General features: G+C 33.8%; 1 protein-coding gene across 1 annotated transcript in view; it reads left to right on the top strand.

Moving 5' to 3' along the window:
• Positions 1-14,510, top strand: part of XKR4 (XK related 4) — a 486,082-nt gene extending 471,572 nt beyond the window's left edge. Inside the window, exon 3 of the mRNA XM_051970184.1 lies at positions 12,073-14,510. Coding sequence (XP_051826144.1) covers positions 12,073-13,019 — 947 coding nt within the window. The 3' untranslated portion in view covers positions 13,020-14,510. The remainder of the gene's footprint in view (positions 1-12,072) is intronic.
• The last annotated feature ends 7,570 nt before the right edge of the window (positions 14,511-22,080 follow it).

The raw sequence follows: 22,080 nt of genomic DNA, 5'->3' as shown, positions 1-22,080 counted from the left end.
AGTACTATGTTGTAAACCATAGTTTTTCACCCTTTCTAAATAGGAACTAATTTTCATTTTCCCATCATTTTTTAAAGTTGATAAAAAAAGTTTTCAGGAGGCCTTAGGAGGTATTTAAGAGGCATATAATGGCACAGGGTAAAAACAAGGCCTAGAGTTAGGAAGACTATTCATCCTTAGACACTTACTAGCTCTGTAACATTGAGTAGATGGTTTAATAGATGGCTTAATCTCTGTCTCAGTTTCTTCAATTGTAAAATAAGAATAATACAGCACCTATTTCTCAGAGTTGATGTAAAGATCAAGTGAGGTAATATTTGGGAGTTTTTTGGGATTTATTTTATTTTTTTTATTAGAGCTTTTTATTTTCAAAACATATATATATATATATATATATATAATTTTCAATATCCACCCTTATAAAACATATGGTCCAATTTTTTTCCTCTTTCTTTCCTCCCAACCCCTCCCCTTAGAAGATAAATATACCAATATATGGTAAACATGTGCGATTTTTCCATACATATTTCTACAATTATCATGCTGCACAAGAAAAATCAGATCAAGAAGGAAAAAATGAGAAAGAAAACAAAATGCAAGTAAACAACAACAACAAAAGTGAAAATACTATGCTATGATACACATGCAGTCCCCGTAGTCCTCTCTCTGAATATAGATGGCTCTCTCCATCACAAGTCTATTAATTAGAACTGACCTGAATCACCACAGTGCTGAAACGACATCTGTCAGAATTGATCACTGTATAATCTTGCTGTTGCTGTGTACAATGTTCTCCTGGTTCTACTCATTTTACTCAGCATGAGTTCATGTGAGTCTCCAGGCCTTCTCTGAAATCATCCTTCTGGTTACTTCTTATAGAACAATAATATTCCATAACATTTATAAACCATAACTTATTCAGCCATTCTCCAATTGAGGAGTATCCACTTAGTTTCCAGTTTCTGGCTACTACAAAGAGGGATGCCACAAACATTCTTGCACTACAGGACCCTTTCCTTTCTTTAAAATCTCTTTGGGATATAAGCCCAGTTGTAACATTGCTGGGTCAAAGGGTAGGCACAGTTTGATAACTTTTTGAGCATAGTTTCAAATCACTCTCCAGAGTGGCTGAATCCATTCACAATTCCACCAATAATGTAGCAGGATTCCCCTCCAACATTCATCATTATCTTTTCCTGTCATTTTAACCTTTCTGAGAGGTGTGTAGTGGTAATGAGATTATATTTGTAAATTAATTCAAATCAATCAATTAGATTAAATAAAAATTTAATTAAGACATAGTTTCCTTCCTTTCTTCTTACAACCCTGACTATAGAATTCTCCAGAGATTCCAGGCGTTAAAATCTAAATGAGACAAAGAATAGCAATATTTTTCTACCTCACAACTAGGAAAGGTCTATGGATCTGCTTACAAGCTCATTCTATTTGTCTAGGAATCAACAAATTAAAAGACCTCCTCCTGCAAGGGAATTGGAATGAAACTTAAGTAGCATTAATGTAGGGAAAGAGAAATAGAGTCAGACAGAAGGAAAAGCAGATGTAGATAGATAAAAGAATAAGGTAACTGAGATTAGAAATAAAGTAAATTAGATAGCTGCCTAAAGTGATAAATTGAGAGGCAAAACAACAAGAACAATTTTTAATATGTGTGACAATGACAAAAAGTCCCCACTGCCTGAAAGTCAGATATGTTACATTTCACCCCTTCCCCCACCAAGGTTCGCCAGGTACCTTCAAGGGAATCTGGCTTTATCTAGTATCTACCCTTGGCTCAAGAAACCACTGATAATTGTTTCCCCATTTTTAGGGATCCCCTTCACTCCCAATTCCATTTAACCACTTGATTAGTTTTTTATAAGGGAATGTTTACTTTATTTTTTTTATTATAGCTTTTTTATTTACAAGTTATATGCATGGGTAATTTTACAGCATTGACAATTGCCAAACCTTTTGTTCCAATTTTTCCCCTCTTTCCCCCCACCTCCTCTCCTAGATAGTAGGATGACCAATACATATTAAATATGTTAAAGTATACATTAAATACAAAATAAGTTTACATGTCCAAGCTGTTATTTTGCTGTACAAAAACAATTGGACTTTGAAATATTGTACAATTAGCCTGTGAAGGAAATTTTAAAAAAATATATGCAGGCAGGCAAAAATATAAGGATTGGGAATTCAATGTAATGGTTCTTAGTCATCTCTCAGAGTTCTTTCCCTGGGTGTAGTTGGTTCAGTTCATTACTGCTCCCTTGGAACTGATTTGGTTCATCTCATTGCTGAAGAGAGCCAAGTCCATCAGAATTGATTATCATATAGTATTGTTGAAGTACATAATGATCTCCTGGTCCTGCTCCTTTCACTCAGCATCAGTTCGTGTAAGTCTCTCCAGGCTTTTCTGAAATCGTCCTGTTGGTCATTTCTTACTGAAAAATAATATTCCATAATATTCATATACCACAATTTATTCAGCCATTCTTCATTTGAGGGGCATCCACTCAGTTTCCAGTTTCTGGCCACTACAAAGAGGGCTGCCACAAACATTCTTGCACATACAGGTCCCTTTCCCTTCATTAAAATCTCTTTGGGATATAAGCCCAGTAGTAACACTGCTGGATCAAAGGATATGCACAGTTTGATAACTTTTTTAGCATAGTTCCAAATTGCTTTCCAAAATGGCTGGATGTAGTCCCAAAGGAATGCTTACTTTAAAGATATAGCTAAAGAACATATAGTTATCCCTTCCATATCACAGAGATTAGTGGCATAGTATCTCTCATTCTGCAAAATCTGCAAAAGAAAATTTTTTGATTCTCCTTTTGCAGCTATTGCCTGCAGCTTCTGCAAAACTCTCCCCAAATTTCCATTTTTGATATATCAAAACTAATGGAGAAAGTTTCAGATAAAAGGGATAACTGTACTCCCTAACACTTCAGAGGCATAATCCCCCCTTTCACTACCCTCAGAACCTCAAGAGTGGGATCCAGAATCTTCCTTCAACCCAAATTCAACAGGACCTTTGCCACATAGATGCTGCCCAAAATAGAGAGGTTTTGGAGAATTCAGTAGTTTTTAAAATGCAGTTTATTTTTATTGTAGCTATGTGACCAATGTTAAAATACTGCTCCAAAAAAATGCAATAGGAAAATATAAATTGTCTTTTTTTTCTTTTTGCTGAGGCAGTTGGGGTGAAGTGACTTGCCCAAGGTCACACAGCTAGGCAGTATTAAGTGTCTGAGGCCAGTTTTGAACTCAGGTCCTCCTGACTTCAGGACTGATGCTTTATCCACTGTGCCACCTGGCTGAAATCCAAATTGTCTTCTTTAAGAAGCAGATTCCTTATAGGTGCCCCCATCACCTCAGATGATTTGGGCATGTACAACAAGACCCCACAACAGATGATTTTATAAATTCATATACTCTTAATGTTTGAAAAATGTGTTTTACATGTTAGGTATTTTATGATAAATCAAGTTATTTGTTACAGAGAAGAATTAAAGTATCTAGTATAATGTAATACACAAGGGTTCCAATTTTTTTTTGCATGGTTTAAGCAAGCTATGATTAGGTTTAAACTGTTTCAAGCTTGAAATATTTTGTATAAGCCCTTCCTAATCAGTAGAGAGAATGATGACTTAATACTTTATGTCTATGAAAGAGAGTGAAGTTGATACATGCAAGTCTAAGAGATACACATGATTACATACTTTCTTCTGAGAACGACCTATGGAAAAAAGAAAAAAAATATTTTTGGAAGCAGCAGACAGGTAGAGGAACTGGGGCTTCAACATGTCCCTGACTTCTAACTTTGTCTCTCCAGAAACTTTGGGGATTTCTTCTTGTGTAAGATTAAGACCTATCTCTTGATTGAGCAACATCTCAACTTATTCCTATGTCAAGAGTTCATTTACCCTTGTGTATTATGTGGGATGTTTTCATCTATAGAACTCAGATTCCTATTTACTATCTGCTTGAATAAATGAATTTACTCACAATTCAGTATTTGCAATGCTCTTTTATGTAAACAACATTTGATAGGAAGTAGTCAAGCCTGTGGGTGTAAGATTGGGTTACCTTTCTCTTTTTTAAGGGATAGCAAAATAAAACCCCATTTGAATCTAAAAATATTACCCCTAAACCAGAAATATTTAAGAAGACAGATAAATAAAATTCTATCAAGTATCTATCTCCAAGGTAGCAGAATACTAACCTTGATGCCCTTTTTAATGCTCCCCATACGGGTAGAAATCAAAGTCTCCATTGAAAGGAGTGGGCAAAATTTCACTGATAGTTATCCATGTTTCCCCAAAAGCGGGTTTTAGATAATTCATTTAAATATATACATGCCTAGGACATACAAATGCCTTTCCCCAGCTCTGAAAGGAAAAGGGAAAGACAGATAATAGACAGATTTGGAGACTTAGCATCTTTGAACTGTGATAAACCCTATTCGGTGTTCACTTGTGCTATGGGCTTCAGAATGTGCCACCATTCATTATACTCTGAATTAGGAAGTAGCCTACAACCCTTCAAATATTCTTTATCTTTAAATCTTCAGATGCTCTGAGATAAAAGGGACAACTATAGTTGCCTCCTTGAGAATAATCATTCTCTAAGTTTTACAGACATTGACCAAGGCAATATTCAAGGTCCAACTTATAGGCTGGCCATTTCTCATTCTTGATCCAGGTGTTTTCAACTTGTAGAAAAACCTCTAGGAGCATTTTTCTTTCACAAACCTTTCATTTCATGCTCTATGTCAACTACCAAAGAAATATATTCCTGAGTTTATGGAAACTGAATACATTGTCACACCATCTATTGTTATTGAATTGTTTTTTTTCAGAGTCAGATAAATTGTTCAGGCTGCTGCATGGTGAGGAAGCAGAAGCCCATGGATCAGTCGGATACCATGAGGCAATTCATAAAATGCATCAGAGCAGCAGTGACTGTGAACACTGGGATTCCAAAGGCTCAATCATATGGCTGCAAATGGCATTTCAGTCAGGCTGCAAAGTCCCCTTCTCATCTTATCTGGAAATGCACATTCTCTCAACTCAAGCAAAAAAAAATAGTTCCCATCTTTCCTTGTCCAGGAGAAAGTAAACACTTCCCCGTTATATTTTTATTAAGAGGTAGGCCCTTCCATTTCCTTATGTTTACTTGAAGTATATAAAACAGACAGGGGAGGACAACAGAAGCAACCACAGAATTAGGCACCATCTGAGAAAGTGAGAAAAATTGCTGTAGTCTAACAGTAGCAAGAGTTGGAGGGTTTTCAATCACAAAATTTGGACTCTCATTCAGGTTCCATCACTGGCTGGTGATAGGTCTTGGGGACATCCCATAACCTCTCAAACATCTGCTTCCTCAACTATAAAATTAGAATCAGAAAGGCCTTTTCAGTACTAAAAGTCTACAAAAATCATCATTTTATGTCAACAAGTCCATGAGGGTATGGATATGGGTGGAAGATAGGTCATTTCTATGTCTCAGTTAGTATTTAGAAATATTTTAACAAGGGTGTGTGAATGTGTATGTAGGGCAGAGATGTCTGTCTGTTATGAAAAGCAATGATAGGAGAAAAAAATGGTCCTGGAGAAGAGATATCTCTCTGCACTCAGCAGGAAAGTGGGAAAACCTTAGAGTCAAATATTGGATTGTCATATTCTGTTGCTTTATCATTTAGTTCTTCATCTGTAAAATGAGTAGTAGGAGGAAATGGTACACCATTCTAGTATCTTTACCCAAAAACCTCCAAGTGGGGTTCATGAAAAGTTAGACATGGCTGAAACAACTGAACAGCAATTACTGTCATGACTCATATGTAACTGTTTTTCTTTATTAGAAGGGAAGGATTAATTGGGAGGAAGTGGAGAGGAATGTGTTGTATATAAATAAAAGGCATCAATAAAACTTTTTTTAAAAAAGAAAAACAGTGAGAAAATATATATATTCCCTGGTGAACAACCTCAGAATTCTCAATTTTGTGTTTTAATTTAATGAAGTGACTACAAGTCATTAATAAATGAAAATGAGTTTTAAAAACTGCATTTTCCCATCATCTTAGAGAGTTGCCTGGGCCACTGAGAGACTGAGGGACTTGCCAGGGGTCACCCAGAGAGTAGGTGTCAAGAAATGTAACTTGAATCTAAATCTTTCTAACACATTCACTATATATAAACAGCTCTCTAAGGCTATAAATTGCAGCACTGGGACTGATATGTGTTGGTAGAGGGAATTTGTTCACAAAGAATCCCCTAAACCAATAAAATTCCAGATTCAGTCCAAAGACCATTTATTATTCTTCATAATATTAGTTGACATTTATGTAGCACTTTAAGATTTGTAAAATGTTTTATCATATGTCATATGATTTTTCTTAATCCTTATAGCCACCTTGCAAAGTACAGATGACAGATATGAGGAAACTGAGACTCAGAACTTAAATGATTTATCCTTTCGTGTACAATTAGCAAATATAGAGGCAAGAAGATTTAATACACAATACATAACATATTATACATATATACATATTTAATACATAATACATAAATACAGAGGCAAGAAGCCCAAGCTTCTCCTGGCTCCAAATTTAGTATCCCCTTTCCACCATACCACACTGGCTCCCTTATACAGGGCATTAGGGATATAATCTGACCTGCAAAATAAACACATCTGATCTGAGAGCACTTTTCATAAGAATAGCAATATCACCATTATAATTGCAATGATTGTTGATAATGAAATTTCAAATTTAAAAAAGTAAAAAAAAAAAAAACCCCAACAATATTACCATTACATATAGATAGGTAATAATTGGAAAATCCTTTTCTCTATATAGGTAGGAAACTAATTAGAGAGATTAACCATATAGCTCCAAGATTTTACCTTGAGATGAGAATGAAAAAAAAAGAGATTCTTAAGAATTATTAAGACCTAAGCTGATTAAGGATTTTTCTCCTTTGTTTTACAATTATTTTTTAACATTTTAATATCAAAATCAATTTAAACTCAAGTATTTATTTTAGCAACCCTCATAGAGTTAGGCTGTGTTTAATGTCCAAATTTAATCATTTTCCTTTTCACCAATTTAAAATTAGTCAAATCAAGAGAGTCTATTTGAGTTTTTCAGACTGTACAAGGAAGTTTATGTATTGATGAATTAAAAAATATTTATTAAGCATTTACTTATATCCCAGGCACTAATGCTAAATGCTGGGAGAAAAGCAAGCTGACCCTCCCTTCAAAGAAGTCATACTCTAACGCTGGAGGCAACATATGAATAATTACATATATATATATATATATATATATATATATATATATATATATATATATATATATATGTATATGTGTGTGTGTTGCACAAGACAATCCCAAAGATAAGGACTCACCCTGACTAATGCTGTGATGCCTCCTTCAAAAATAACTGATAGGACTCCCAGCAAAGGAAAGGAAAACTTCCCTGAGGCTGTATCTTAAAACAAGCATACATTGGATAGTACAGTCGCCTTGGTTATTTAGAGTTTGAGCTCCTTTAACTGTCATGGTTTTGAGAGAAAAGAACAAAAAATTCACCCACTCTACTAAATTATGCCTTGAGATTCTCTAAGTATCAGTTTCCTTGAATCATAGTGAATCTCAGTTGATTTGGACAATCATGGTATAATCACTCAAGGTTTCTTTTAACCCTGTGGTTATTTATATCATAGAAGTGGTAAAAAAAAAAAAAAATTTACAGAGGATTCCTAGAAGACCTTTTAATTTCTGTTTCAGGTCCTTGATCAGTTTTCATATTGCACCTCAAAGTATTAGTCCACTTAAAAGTTACACATTATAAGATTCATTTTGGTTCAAAGGAAAAAATGAGAAAGAAATATGTAGATATAATAATTTTGGTGTTTACATGTGTGAGTAAAATCAGCAAGTGGATAGGGAGATGATACCTGTGCTTTTATTAGTATGGGGAGCCCCACTATGGAAATTCCTTCTGCACCAATGAACATCTGTAACTTCTCTAACACAGTCTTGGATTGTTTCCTAGGTCACTATGAGATTAAGTGGCTTGTCCATAATCACTCAGCTAGTAGAAAACAGCAGCAAGACAATCCCAGGTTTTTCTGGTTCCAAGACCAACTTTCTAACCACTATGTCAGTGTCTATAAACATCGATAATTAGCAACCATATTTAGTGTAGTGAGAGGTAGCCTAGTGTAGCACACAGAATGACAGTCATAGATCAAGAAGATGGAGAAGATGGCCACTCAAATCCTGCTTCTGGTACATTCAAGTTTTACAACTACATATAAGTTTATTTAACTTCTCAGAATACCAGACAACTCTTTAAGACTATCATTTACAGAAGGATGTCCAAAATGTATCAATGGAAAGAATTTATGTGCCAGGATTTGCTGTGCTGATGAAATGAAAACTCCAGATGCACCCCAATTTTTAGAATTTGTTTTATTTTTAAGGAATAAAAAAAAAAGAATTCCTATAACAAAATATAAAATGTTATACTATAACACAGTATATAACTATATATGTATGAAAATATATATAATTATAAAATAATATATAAACATATAGAATAACAAAAATTTGCACATAAATCTACAAAACTATCATGTATAACTTGCTATTCCTTTTAAATATAAAACAAAAAAAGTTATCACGTATGTATCTTTTTTTCTCTCCCTCCTCTGCCCTAGATATGGTCACCATTAGACATATATACATATACCTATACATACATATAGAACCAGAAATGGAACCAGAAATATACATGTATATATAGATATATATGTGTGTGTATATTATATAAAAATATACATGTATATTTATATATGTCTGCATGTGTGTGTATGTATATGTGCCCTATATATGTATATTATATATGTAAAAATATTTTATATATCTATTTATCAGTTCTTTTTCTGGATGCTGAGAATGTCCTTTACAATTAATGAGTATTTATAATAGTTATAATAATTTATTTGTTCAAATTCAATCTTAAAACAATATTGCCATCACAGTATACAATGTTGTCTCGGTTATGTTAATTTTGTTCTTCATTACTTTGTGCAAGTCTTCTCATGCTTTTCCAAGATCATTAAGCTCATCATATCTTATAGCTTAGCTATTCTTTTTGATTTAAGAAAAGAATATCAGCAGGGGCATAATCTGCCAGTTTGTGAATCATAGCACATGCCATCATACTACATACATATGCAGATTGAATTGCATCTGGAAACAACAAACATTTATGCAGTACCTATTATATTTGAAGGATCATGTTAATTGCATCTTTATTTTTTTAATCCAGAGATTTTTTTTAAGCCTTCATTCCATCATGGAACCTTGAATCAATTAAATTCCCTAAATAACAATTACTGAGAATGGGTACACTTTCCAGCAGCATCTACCCAAACCCATGTTAATTGCAAGAGATGATAGAAAGTTTAGCTTTTACAATCTTTTCTTTCTGGCATTTAGTCTAATAATAGATTGCTTAAAACAATAGTATGCAATAAATGTATCAGCAATCTACAATCAAAATATTTTATGATATCTGAAGGGGAAGGTCATTATCATCGTGATTGGGGGAAAGTACTAAAAAAGACATAGCATTTGAATTAAATTTTAAAAGATAGGTTGGAATTCAACAAACATAGCGGTAAGTGAGGATAGAATAAGTTTTAGGGGATTATACATAGAGCAGTTCAGTTTGAGTGGAACATAGAATTCAAAGAGGGGACTGATAATAAAAAGTTAGAGTAGCACCAGATTGTAGAGAGCTTGTGATGCAAGCCCTAAAGTGTTTAACCTTTATTCCAGAGGCAATAGGAAATTATTGAAGGTTTCTGAGCAATAAGAAGTAACTAATTATGTTTTAGCCAGTGATTTTTATATAACATCCATGAATTCTTTGATGACATTACAACAAAACACATTTCTCTCTTTCACTAACATTTCTCTCACTTAGGCAACACCTAAGCACATTCATCTTCTGCTGCAGAAGACCTGAGTCTGGAAGACCTGTGTTCAAACCCATTTATACTTGCATGATCTTTGACAAGTTCTAGCTGAGCCTCAATTACACCTCCTACAAAATAGGATAATATTAACATCTATCTCAAAAGGTTGTTAGGAAGCTCAAATGAGAAAACAGATTTATAATGATTTTGCAATTGACAGGAAAATCTCAAGGTCATATTATTTGGTTTTGGTTTTGGTTTTTGTTTTTGTTTTTTTGGCAGGGGAAGGAGAAGAGGGAAAATGAGTTTGTCAGATATGGATTTGGAGAGATGCTGCTGGAAAGTAGATCCATTCTCAGTAATTATCTTATTCAGGAAATTTAACTTATTCAAGGTTCCTAAATAAAAGAAGTACTCTGAATGATCTTCAAAAATTGTTTTGTTTTGTGTTTTTCTTTCTCTCTCTTAAATAGCATGATTCCCACAGGAACCATTTATTTTAAAATTAATTTTAAAGGATTACAGACAACAACTTTTTTATTCTAGAGATCTTTTAAGCCTTCATTCCATCATGAGATATATAAGTTGTCACTAAGGGTTGCTACTATTTGTGAAAAAGGGGAATGAATTGTAACTCTTATGAGCTGCAGACCTGAGGAAACTCAAAAAAAAAAAAAAAAAAACAGATTTCAGAACTGAGTAGCCATCTGTGCAAGGGAAAATATAAGGAAACAAGCTTGATTAATAAAAAATATTTTTTTTTCCTTTTAGGTCAAATGAGCTAACTTGAGGGTTTTGTGAACCTTAAAATGCTACATAAGTGCATGTATTCTGAGTTAGGGCAGCTTTGAATAAAAAATCCATTGAGCTAAAGATTGGCTTCACTAGCACAAAATTAAAAAGAAAGAAAGAAAGAAAGTTATGAAGCTCCAAAAAATAGAGAAATGACAAGTATTGTACTAAGATTTAAATATGCAGAGAATGTTAAAAACCAACAAATAAACAACACCTATTCTGGTCATATTCTAATAGAGAAAAAATGGAGAAAAACAAATAACTAGGTCATACAAGATACAGACAGAGGAAATGGAAGGTAATGGAAGAGGGAAGATACTAGTAGGGGAAGAGTTGGGATCAGAAGAAAGACCATCAGGAAAGGTCTTCTGCAGGAGGTGGGAGTTTAGCTTTTGAGAAAACCAGGGAATCTAAAAAATAGAGGGGGAAAGGGAGGATGTTTCAACTACAGGAGAACAGCCAACACAAAGGCAAAAGAATGAGATGGAGTATTGCATAGAAAGAAAGGTAAGTAAACCACCTACTGCAGCTGGATCCTGGAGAGCATGGAGAAGAATAAAGTTTAAGAAGGCTGGAAGGATAGGAAGGAGCCAGGTTACAAAGACCTTCAAGTGATCTGTACAAAGGAAGTAATAGGGAACCATCAAAAACTTTTTAATTAAGGGAGTGACATGTCCAGACCTACTTTTTAAGAAAAATTACTTTAGAAATGGAAAAGTGTATGAGTTGGGAAAGTGAGAGAAAATGTAATAAAGTGATTCTCTTCATACTATTCCCACTTTTTTTCTGTGCTATGTAGACCCCCCACTTAGCATTTTCTTTTAGATCAAATGAGCTAACTTGAGAGTGTTTTCTTAACATTAAAAGCTTTCTGCCTGGAAATGTAAACCTTCTACAACTGGTTTCAGCCTTACTTTCCAGGATACTTTCACATTATTTCTTTCCTTCTATTCTATAGCTAGGAGGCTATAAATAGCTTCCAGTTCACTGAGCAACTCTAAAACACATTCTACACTCTCCGACCTCTCTGTGCCTGGAATGTTCTCCCTCCTGCTCTCATACACTTCGTGACAACTTTGGGAGGTAGGAATAAAAAAGAAGTTATCATCAAATTCCTAGACAAGCTGGAAAATAAGAGTCCACAAATCCTAGCCAGGCTGCAGTGATCCAAATTCTACTCCTCCAATTGCAAAGTGGCATGTTTCTCAGGAGATTTAACTCCCCTCACTCGGTCCATGTTTCTTTCTCTAAATCTCGGCCCTTTTTGTTTTTTCAGGTCTCACCGCTGCCGCCTCCCTTGTTTCCTTGGCTTGGGCTTTGGCTTCTTACCAGAAAGCCCTTCGGGATTCCCGGGATGATAAGAAACCCATCAGCTACATGGCTGTCATCATTCAGTTTTGCTGGCATTTCTTCACCATCGCAGCAAGGGTCATCACCTTCGCCCTCTTTGCCTCTGTTTTCCAGCTCTACTTTGGGATCTTCATCGTCCTTCACTGGTGCATCATGACCTTTTGGATCGTCCACTGTGAGACAGAATTCTGCATCACAAAATGGGAGGAAATTGTCTTCGACATGGTGGTCGGAATCATCTACATTTTTAGCTGGTTCAATGTGAAGGAAGGCAGGACACGTTGCCGGCTGTTCATTTACTATTTTGTGATTCTTTTGGAAAATACCGCCTTGAGTGCCCTTTGGTACCTGTATAAGGCTCCCCAGATTGCAGATGCATTTGCCATACCAGCACTGTGTGTGGTATTCAGCAGCTTTTTAACGGGCATTGTTTTTATGTTGATGTATTATGCCTTCTTTCACCCCAATGGACCCCGTTTTGGGCAGTCACCAAGCTGTGCTTGTGAGGACCCGGTAGCAGCCTTCACTCTGCCTCCAGAAGTGGCCACAAGCACTCTAAGATCTATTTCCAATAATCGCAGCGTTGCCAGTGATCGGGATCAGAAGTTTGCAGAGCGGGATGGGTGTGTGCCTGTATTTCAGGTGAGGCCGACTGCCCCTTCCACCCCATCCTCCCGACCACCAAGGATTGAAGAATCAGTCATTAAAATTGATCTGTTCAGGAATAGATACCCAGCCTGGGAGAGACACGTGTTGGACAGAAGCCTACGAAAGGCCATCTTAGCTTTTGAATGTTCTCCTGCTCCTCCGAGGTTACAGTACAAAGACGATGCCCTTATTCAGGAACGACTGGAGTACGAAACTACTTTGTAGAAAACTGAAAAGTTTTGAAGGAGCCATGACGTTACAGTCCATATTAAGGGTTGACAACAGGGCTGTGGCAATAACTATACTCTGTTGTAGAGTAGAACAAGGAGCTGTAAAGGTCTTAGTCTGGCTATCATCATGATTATCATTTGATCCACAAGCTGCAGACTGGCAGCTGTAATACCTTTTTCAGGGAAGCAGCCCCTGAGAGTCTCAGTTCCTTTACCTGAGGAGCAGATCCCCAGTTCTTTTTTACTCCTTATTCCTATCAAACTCCTGCCAGAGCTTTCAGTCAAAACTATAGGAGGATTTTGATGTGTACATGCTGCCTCCAATTAACAGGGCATTTTAATGGGGCTGCCTGATCTTTGCATAAAAACATATTCAATCATGATTTATACAACATGCATACACACACACACACACACACACACACACACAATCTTCTGTCAAAATGACTTAGATAGTTTGTCAATATAAAGCTCTGTTTTCTTGCAGGAACAAAATGAGAAAATTATTTCCTCAAGTCTTCAGAAAAAGAAACTTTTTTTTTTAAATTGGTAAATATTTTCTCATTTGGGAAAAATGTATGTCAGCCTACCAGTGGACAGCAAATGAAAGTGCACTTGTACAAGTGTTAATATTGATGGAATGGTTAGTTTTCTATGAAATTCAGGATTTATTTTCACTAAAATTTTCAGTTGACAGCATCCTTTTTGACAGAAATCCTATGCAGCACATTTTTGGCTTTGAACAAGACCAAGGAGCTCTAAGAATTTAGTGATGTAAATTAAATGATAATCATGATTCAGTATTTAATTGCAAAAAGAGAGAGGAAAAAAGCAAGAGAAAGTATAAAAGGAAGGAAGGAAGGAAAAAATGGCAAAATCTAAGCATGGGTTTTCCAGGCTTCTGGAGACCATGTTTTTTTCATTGTGAGGGGACAAGCATCTGGAGATTAAAATGTCGTAACTTGAATTTGTTTCAGGACACAGAATGCATGGCTCTGTGTGTGAATGTATGCAGGTACAGTGTGATGAGAGTACGTGACATGCCATACCCTTCTAGTGCCAAACATTGTCGAACTACAAGATTGATACTAATGCCCAAGGGACAGACCCTGAATAGCAAGAGCCCTACAGAAAGCAGGAAGCAAGGAAGAACAGTCAAGTTCTCCACGTGTACAGACAGTTTGGTTTATCTTTATCCCCAACTCAAGTTGAAAGTGATGTGTCTTTTAGAGGCTTTGGGCCACTCATTAGTAAGTATGAGCAGACAAAACCAATGAAATAAGTGATGGGGTAAGCCCTTTCGAACTTCTGGAAGGCTTATCTCTTTATCTAGCTAACAATATGTTTGAATTGTTTGTATAAAAAAAATAAGATTCTGGGTTTAAAATACCTCCCTACAGCAAGTAAATGTTCTCCCTTTTTTCTGTTGGAAATGTCCTCCCTCATGGTGCTTTTGGTTGCATTAAAGGTGCAGGTCAAATTTTAATAGTATTTTTTTTTATAGCTGGTGCAGAGTGGAATAACTCATGGATTATTTCGATATTTTTGTAATGAAAAAAATGTATGTTACATATAGAAGATGTTTCCTTTTTATAGGGCTGGACTCTTTTAAAGCATCCTATGCTTTTTAGTTATTTGGGAAGTTAGAAAGGGGTCCAAGTGTCCCATTAGTTTGCTCTTCAGATGTAAAAAAGGTATTTTTCTCCTATAAGATCACCTTGCTTTCTAGCACTGGAGTTCCAAGAGTTTGGCTATGGGTTGTTTTGGGGTATTTTTTTTTGTTTTTCAAATAGCAGGTGAAGAAGAAATTAGAAGCAAAATACAAATGGTTTGCCAAGAATTAGAAGCTTTCCAAGGAAGCAATTTTTTTCATGGCTATTTCCATTCAGTTCATAAATTTTGAGCTGAAAAGGATGTTATAAATCATCTGGTCCAATGTCTTCATTTTGGAAATTAAGGATCAGAAAAATGAAGTGATTTACCTATCATAGAGATAATTAGTAGTGACCAGGATTTGAGATATAGCAGAAAATGTACTAATTTTCAATATTCACATTTCATTTTAATTTCACTAAGTGAATTGAATTCAACTAAATAATTAATTTGCTTTTTAAAAATTCGTTTATCTGTTTGACCCAAAATCCCTTTAAAATGACCAAACAGTTATGCACATAGCTAGTCTGTCCACAATCTATCACTGGTAATGTCAGTATTTTAACCTTTTCCCAATAGGTATGTTATACAATGACTGTTATCCCTACAATGATATTTACAAAATGACAGGGTTCCTACTAGACCAGGGTTTTTTGTATTTAATTCAAAAGCCATTTTTAATAATAAACAATTTTTATCAATAAAACTTCATCTTTTCCTAGTACTACAGGACTTATTCCTCCAAGAAATAGCTCTGCTAGAGAATAATAATCACATGTGTAGGTGTGATGAGATAACTGGGCTTACCAGGAAAAATCAAGAAGATGCTATTTTCCAGCAGCTGGTAAACATTTAGGGATAAATGTTCCACCTCAGCCACTCATTTCTATAATATTTTAAGATAAAATTAGCATTTCAGCTGATATGTCCCCCATCTGGGTATTTCAGACTCTAAATTTTAATGTGAGTGAATTCAGCTTGAAGAATTATGAATCACAAATGTAATTTTTCTACCAAAAACACAAAACTAGCAATTTTTAAAGAAAGAATTCAACATTTTAGTGCTATGTCTTTGATGTCATGAATACATATCAGGATTAGATATGATTGTGTTAATCACCACAGACCTCAACAGACATAATCATTTCATATTAGTCATATCAAAGCAGTGTAACAGCATAAATCTTGTCCTAGAAGGGACCTCAAAGACCATCATGTCCAACAATCATTTTATGATTGAGGAAATGGAGATCTAAGGTTAAATGACTTGCCAAAAGTCACATAGATAGCATCACAAGTGACTTTCAAAAGATTCAACTCACTCATTGATTTTCTTGTAGTAAAAACAAAATGACAGTGCTGTTATAAAAAGAATACTATATAACTGGAATGTGATTGGATAGATCAAGAAGCTATGTTATAGAAAAAAAGATATTTTTTCATGAATTATTAAAGGTGGTAGGCTCTCTGTTTTCCATCATGTTTAGAAAAAGGATGCAATATTCTAATTATAGATCTTATTATTTTGAGAATTAATGGTTTCTATAATATTAATTATATTGTAGCAATTGCCAATTGCTATATATACCACATTACTCCTTTTTGAAAATTTCAGAGACAATGTAATTAGAACTTAAAACCATATAAAATGTAATTAGATCTTTTTTGACAGGATACAAAAAAACATGCAAAGCTCAGGGTCATTGTTACAAAATCAGACATTGGTATAAAAATATTAATTGATAGAATTTTGGATGATAAAAGGGTCTTCTGTATTTGGGTTTAAAGAGATTTGTCAATTTATAAAAGTACAAAATATGATTTATATACTATATTATTTTTTGATAATTTATTTTCAATCTTCTAGTAGTTTCCTAAAAGACATTTCTTTAAAATCTAGGAATGGGGTAATATGTAATGCATTAGATTTGAACACTAGCTTGAAAGTGTTTGGAAAACTAACATTTTTATTAGTGATCACTGAACTCCTAATGCTTTGGGTTCATCTTGATTTTTATTTTCCTCTCTTCAAAGGAGGGTTCTACATAGTACTCACTTACAGAATATGATGAAATACTTTGATGAAAATTTGTTATAAGGTTTACCTTATTGATGAAATGAAACACATAAAATCTCAATCAAAAATGTAATGGCCATATACTAAGTCTTGACACTAGCCAAAAGTTTGTAAACAGCAGAGAGGTTTGTTTTTTTCTCCTAAATGTTAAGTCTCAAATATGATAGTGTTCTTTAAACTATCTTCATACATTATGCTTTGTCCTTAACATGGAATATCTAGTATGACTCTCTAGGCATTCAGTAAATATTTGTCATTGATAATGCTGTTCAGTCACCATATGAAATAAATGTTTTCCCAGCTTACAATAATCATTGAGTCCAAATGTTGGCAAAGCAAATATGGTAAAAAAAAATTACTATTGTGCTAGAACTATTGTTATTATTGTCATTGATAAATTTATGCCAAAATCTTAAACTTGATGATCAACTCATCATACATGTTTACCAATAGAATAAAGTAACTGGCAGTGCTAAACCAATTCAAATGAACAGGGGAAATGAAAATTTGGTGATTATTTTTAAAATAGAAAAAAAAGTCTTTCTTAAAGTGACAAAGAGGAAAGGAAGAAAATGTGTCATTTAAACCTTCTAGCCCTAAATGTGTGTTTCCTTCAATCTATGCTGTTTTCATCCAGAAACCCATTTTCTTATTTCTTTTTTCTGCCTCAGCCCCAAAATGCAATCTTTAGGTATTCTTCACAAAACTCATGAACTGGCAATACCCTAAGCCATCAAGAAAATGCTTTTAAATGAGCTTTATCACAGGTCTCATGAAAGAATGTCTTTTAACAGCTACATGTCATTCTAGGCAGGTAGAAGAAACACTTCTCTGAAGACAGTTGTGGGAAGAAAATTTCCTAGAGGCGTAAACTGGAACTTTTGGGGCCTGGATGTTTGTTTTGAAATATGTCCCCAAACATGAGAACATCTCACTATTCTGTAAGGAAAGTTGATACTATTGTTTGTACAAAAATTTGGGGCTTTTTCTAGTAAAGTTTCTTCTTATAATGTGTCATATAATATATATCTTTTCATATGTATCTTCCATTTGCCTTTTTACCATTTCTATATAAAGGCTTGGTATTTTTCAGTCTATATAAAAAAATTCCTTAAAATCTTTTAAAACAAAATAATCCAACTCTTTCCTTCAGAAAGGTAATTTAGAGCTGTGCTGTCAATCTCAAATACAAATGGATTACGATGAGTTATATATTAACATTAAGAACCACCTGTTAAAATCATTTACATTGCAATGTATTTTTTGTTATACATTTCCTAGTTATATTTTAATTTGATTTCAAGTTTGACAGCTCTGACTTAATTGATATTTATAATACAGAATAATCAGAATCAGGTCACTGATCACTTGTATCATTTAATGATGAACACAACTTGTATGTTCAATTTGATGACAGCATGTCTATTTTTGAAGATAACAAAAATGATTGGTTCATCTACTGAAGGATCCACTTGAACATTTAGATTTAGTTGTTTTAACAAAAATTTAGATTTGGAAGGGATCTTAGCGGTTACCTAATTCAACCATCTCATTTTATCAAAAAGGTTAAGTGGGTTGGGTTCCCTGATTTCACACAGATAATAAATAATCAATAGAAGCAGGTTTTGAACCAAATTTCAAATCCAACATTGTTTTCCCATTACAGCCTTACCAACTTTTCCATTTAATATGAATTCACTGTTAGATTGAGTTGCATAAAAAGGGATTCATGATGGAAATAATCACAACATGTGTCTTTGAGTCTACATTGTAATTACTGATTCTATAGTAAAAAAAAATGTGCAAAATGTGGGTGGAATTGTATAAAAACACAATGAGCCATTTAATTTTGCTAATTGTAGCAATTAGGCTACATCATATGAAACCAACTTCCAAAATGCAGTAAGAGGCAAACAGCCATTTGTGCAACAGAAACAGGGTAGGAAAACCTACCCCTAAATGTTTGAGGGATCTTGATATTTCACGATCTCTTTAAGTACTTTCTTTGGCTGTTACAAGATTAAATTAGTTTGGAATTTAAATAATTTGACAAAATAACTGTCCTGGACATCTTAATGTTACTTTTTAGGGGAGAGAATCAAAAGTGGGAAAAGCAGAAAGTGTATAACATTTAACCAAATTGATTGAGTATAAATGACCAGTTCTGTAGGTATATTAGAGCCTTTTAAGAACAAACTTAAATAGGTAATTTTCCTTCATCACCTCCCTCCCCAAAAAGAACCTTTTCAGTTCGAATTTCCTTATTTAATTGATTCTCATTGTTTCCCATACTGAAATGTCTAGTAATTATTTCTAAGATGGGAAAAACATCCCTCTCCTTTGGCAATATTTGCCTTCTTCAATTCATGGAGATGGCTTTTCTTATAATGCATGTATTTTCTAATTAGTAGGGCATATTTGTATAACTAATGAAGTCAACATAAGATAATATGGAAGGTGTACCATTTATCTGAGTAAATCTCACATTTTATTCAAAAAATCCTCCAAAGGGAGTCAAAGAAATTTTAGAATAGGATCACCATACTAATAAGGCAATTTTCCATACCTTTTCTTCTTGTTATAAAAATGAATATCTTGCACTTTCAAAATTATTATTTTTGTGAGATTAGTAAAATAGTATCTTTTTATTTATTGATCCAGTGAAGTACTGGATGAATGCACAGAGTAATTTTTGAATTGAAATATAATTAAATGTTTCCTGAATTCCTTCCTTTGCTACATGACACATTTTTAATATCTTTAATGAAACAGAAAGGCAAGGTAACCAATAATTCTGCTACTTTCCCAAATTGGGGGAAAATTGCATTTAATTTTAATTTGGTAGCTATAAAATCATCATTAATGCATGATTAGAAAAACATTATTGGATTTTTTTAACCTGTGCTATTTTTACTTAAAAAAAAAAAGATCCTGAAAAATGTCAAGTAGAGTTATGGAAAGAAACCTGGTTTTGAAACAAAAGCCTTGCCCTAGGTTTGAATCCTGATTTTTTTTACTCCTTGAACTCTGCATCATCTTGAGAAAGTAACTGATTGTATTTTCAATTTCTCTCTATCTCTTATACCATGAACAGTTAATCTGGACTCTTATAAAGCAGATGTATAATAACTCTAGAACTCATATCATCCATCTCAACACTCCTGGAAAAAGGCAGGCAATTTGGCCAGGGTTAGCATCATGAATCTTGCCTAGTCAAGGAGTGCCCCCTCCTTTCTACTCTGTAATTCCTGATGTGAAAATAATACAATAAAGAAACATGCCAAATTAATTTAGGCAGAGAGAAGGCTCTAATGGTTCTAACACTGTGGAGGATTTCATGCATTTAATTTTTAAATTTCATTGCCCTGGAGCAAAGCACTAGTTACCTTATTCCTACCTAACCAATCTTGTTGATCTGTTTTAATAGACCCATGGGAGGTGGGGAAATGTTCAAAAGATAGATCAGAATTTTAAAACTGGAAGAAACATTAGATTATCTGGTAAAGACACTATGAGTGAACATTATTATCTAGTTTAAACTCTTAATGTTATACATGAAGAACCTAAACTCCAGAGAATGTACTGACAAGATTTTGTAACAAAAAAAAAAAAAATGTGGTAGAAGTAACTGGGAGTTAGGATCTAGACAATACACAGTCTCTATTTGTTCAATTATACTACTAATAATAATAATAGTAGTAATAATGATTTGGACATTAAAGAATCCAGAAATCTTAAATAAGGAAAATAAACTTCACAATGGATGAATTAAGACATTAAAAAAGCAAGGAGTCTTTAATATATAAAATAGATGTCACAATCATAGAGAAATAGACATAAAGGACTAAAGGAAAGAGTTGCAATATACATCTATCTGCAAGTGAACAAATTCTCTGATTTAGATTATTTTGCACCATAAAAGGTAGGTAATTAAAATTAAGTGCTCTCTTGGAACATGCTTTTTGACTTTATTATTTGCTCAGATATAGGCCATTCCCTTTTCAGAAGCTTTCTCTTAAAAGGGGGATAGAGGAAAAGCTATATAGTTAGGTAGCAAAATAAATAAATAAGATTGATTCTAGGGTAGACAAATTTTATTTAAGATAAATTTTGAAGAAAAACATAACCTATATTCTGATCAATATGGGAACTTTAAAGGAGTTACTCCCCAAAAATTATTATCAATAGTAATTTGGCAATCTTGGAAGTGGTGAAAGCCCCTGAATTTGGTTAGGACAGCCGATTCAATTTCCAATAGGAGTCTTGCCCTGTCGTTGAGAAACCATTATTAGAATGGTCCCATACCAAAAGCTAAAAGCTATAATTTATGTATAAATGATTTTTCAAATATCTGTCTCATTTGTTGCAAAATACCAGATTATTACAAGACTCTCTCTTCTGACTAATAATCAGACTATGATTTCACTATATATGTTGAATGAAAGTGCAGCTATTAGAGCCTCTGGTCATACTGACCATCCTCTACCTTTAGAAGGATGACAGTTGTCCAAAACTAATCCCCTTAGGCAGCTGAAAGCAACACTCTGCTTCATAGTCTAAACTACTCTGTGCTTTTAAATTCAAGGATCTGCATTAAATCTCAAAGATCAAATGTTTCAATACTCTTATTTTTTATGATGAATTTTCTATAATGAATTCAATTCTAGCCAAAGGAGTTAAAAGATCTATTTTATGAGCTTTTCCCCCTAAGCCAATCATTAAAAAAAAAAAATCTTCAGAGGAGCTGGGAAAGAAAGAAGCAGTCTCACAGAAGCAGAGTGTCCCAACTACTTCCTCAGAATATTTACTCATCACTAAATAAATAGTTGGACTACTACAAGTTATTAAGGTCACAACATCATACAGAAAGTTTCTCACTCAATGAATACAAAACAATAATGTTAAAAGTAATTAGGTAATTAAGTAAACTCTAGAGAAGAATCTAATATAATTATATATGTAAATATAATTATATATATATACATATATATGTATATATATATAGTCTTGCAGTGCTATTTACTTTTACTTTTGAAAGAATTTTCAAAAAATTTGGGTATTCAGTTTTTAATATACTTTCTTTAACTGACACTAACTATATAATCTTTGATGAATTACTTAACCACTGTATCTCATTTTTGTCATTTGCAAAAAGAGAAAGATTAGACTATACAGCTTCTAAAACACCTTCCAGCTCTAACTCTATGATCCTATGATCTAGAAGATTACATTGGACCACCTTGTCTTTCTCCATATGTATATTTGCAAAAAATTATAACTTATCAATCATTTTAATACTTTGAGCACTAAAGTACATATTATAGTA

The sequence above is a fragment of the Antechinus flavipes genome, chromosome 1, assembly GCF_016432865.1.
Source record: "Antechinus flavipes isolate AdamAnt ecotype Samford, QLD, Australia chromosome 1, AdamAnt_v2, whole genome shotgun sequence".
NCBI lineage: Eukaryota > Metazoa > Chordata > Mammalia > Dasyuromorphia > Dasyuridae > Antechinus > Antechinus flavipes.
Note: the sequence above shows the minus strand (reverse complement) of the source record. Positions and strands in the feature narration are given on the sequence as shown.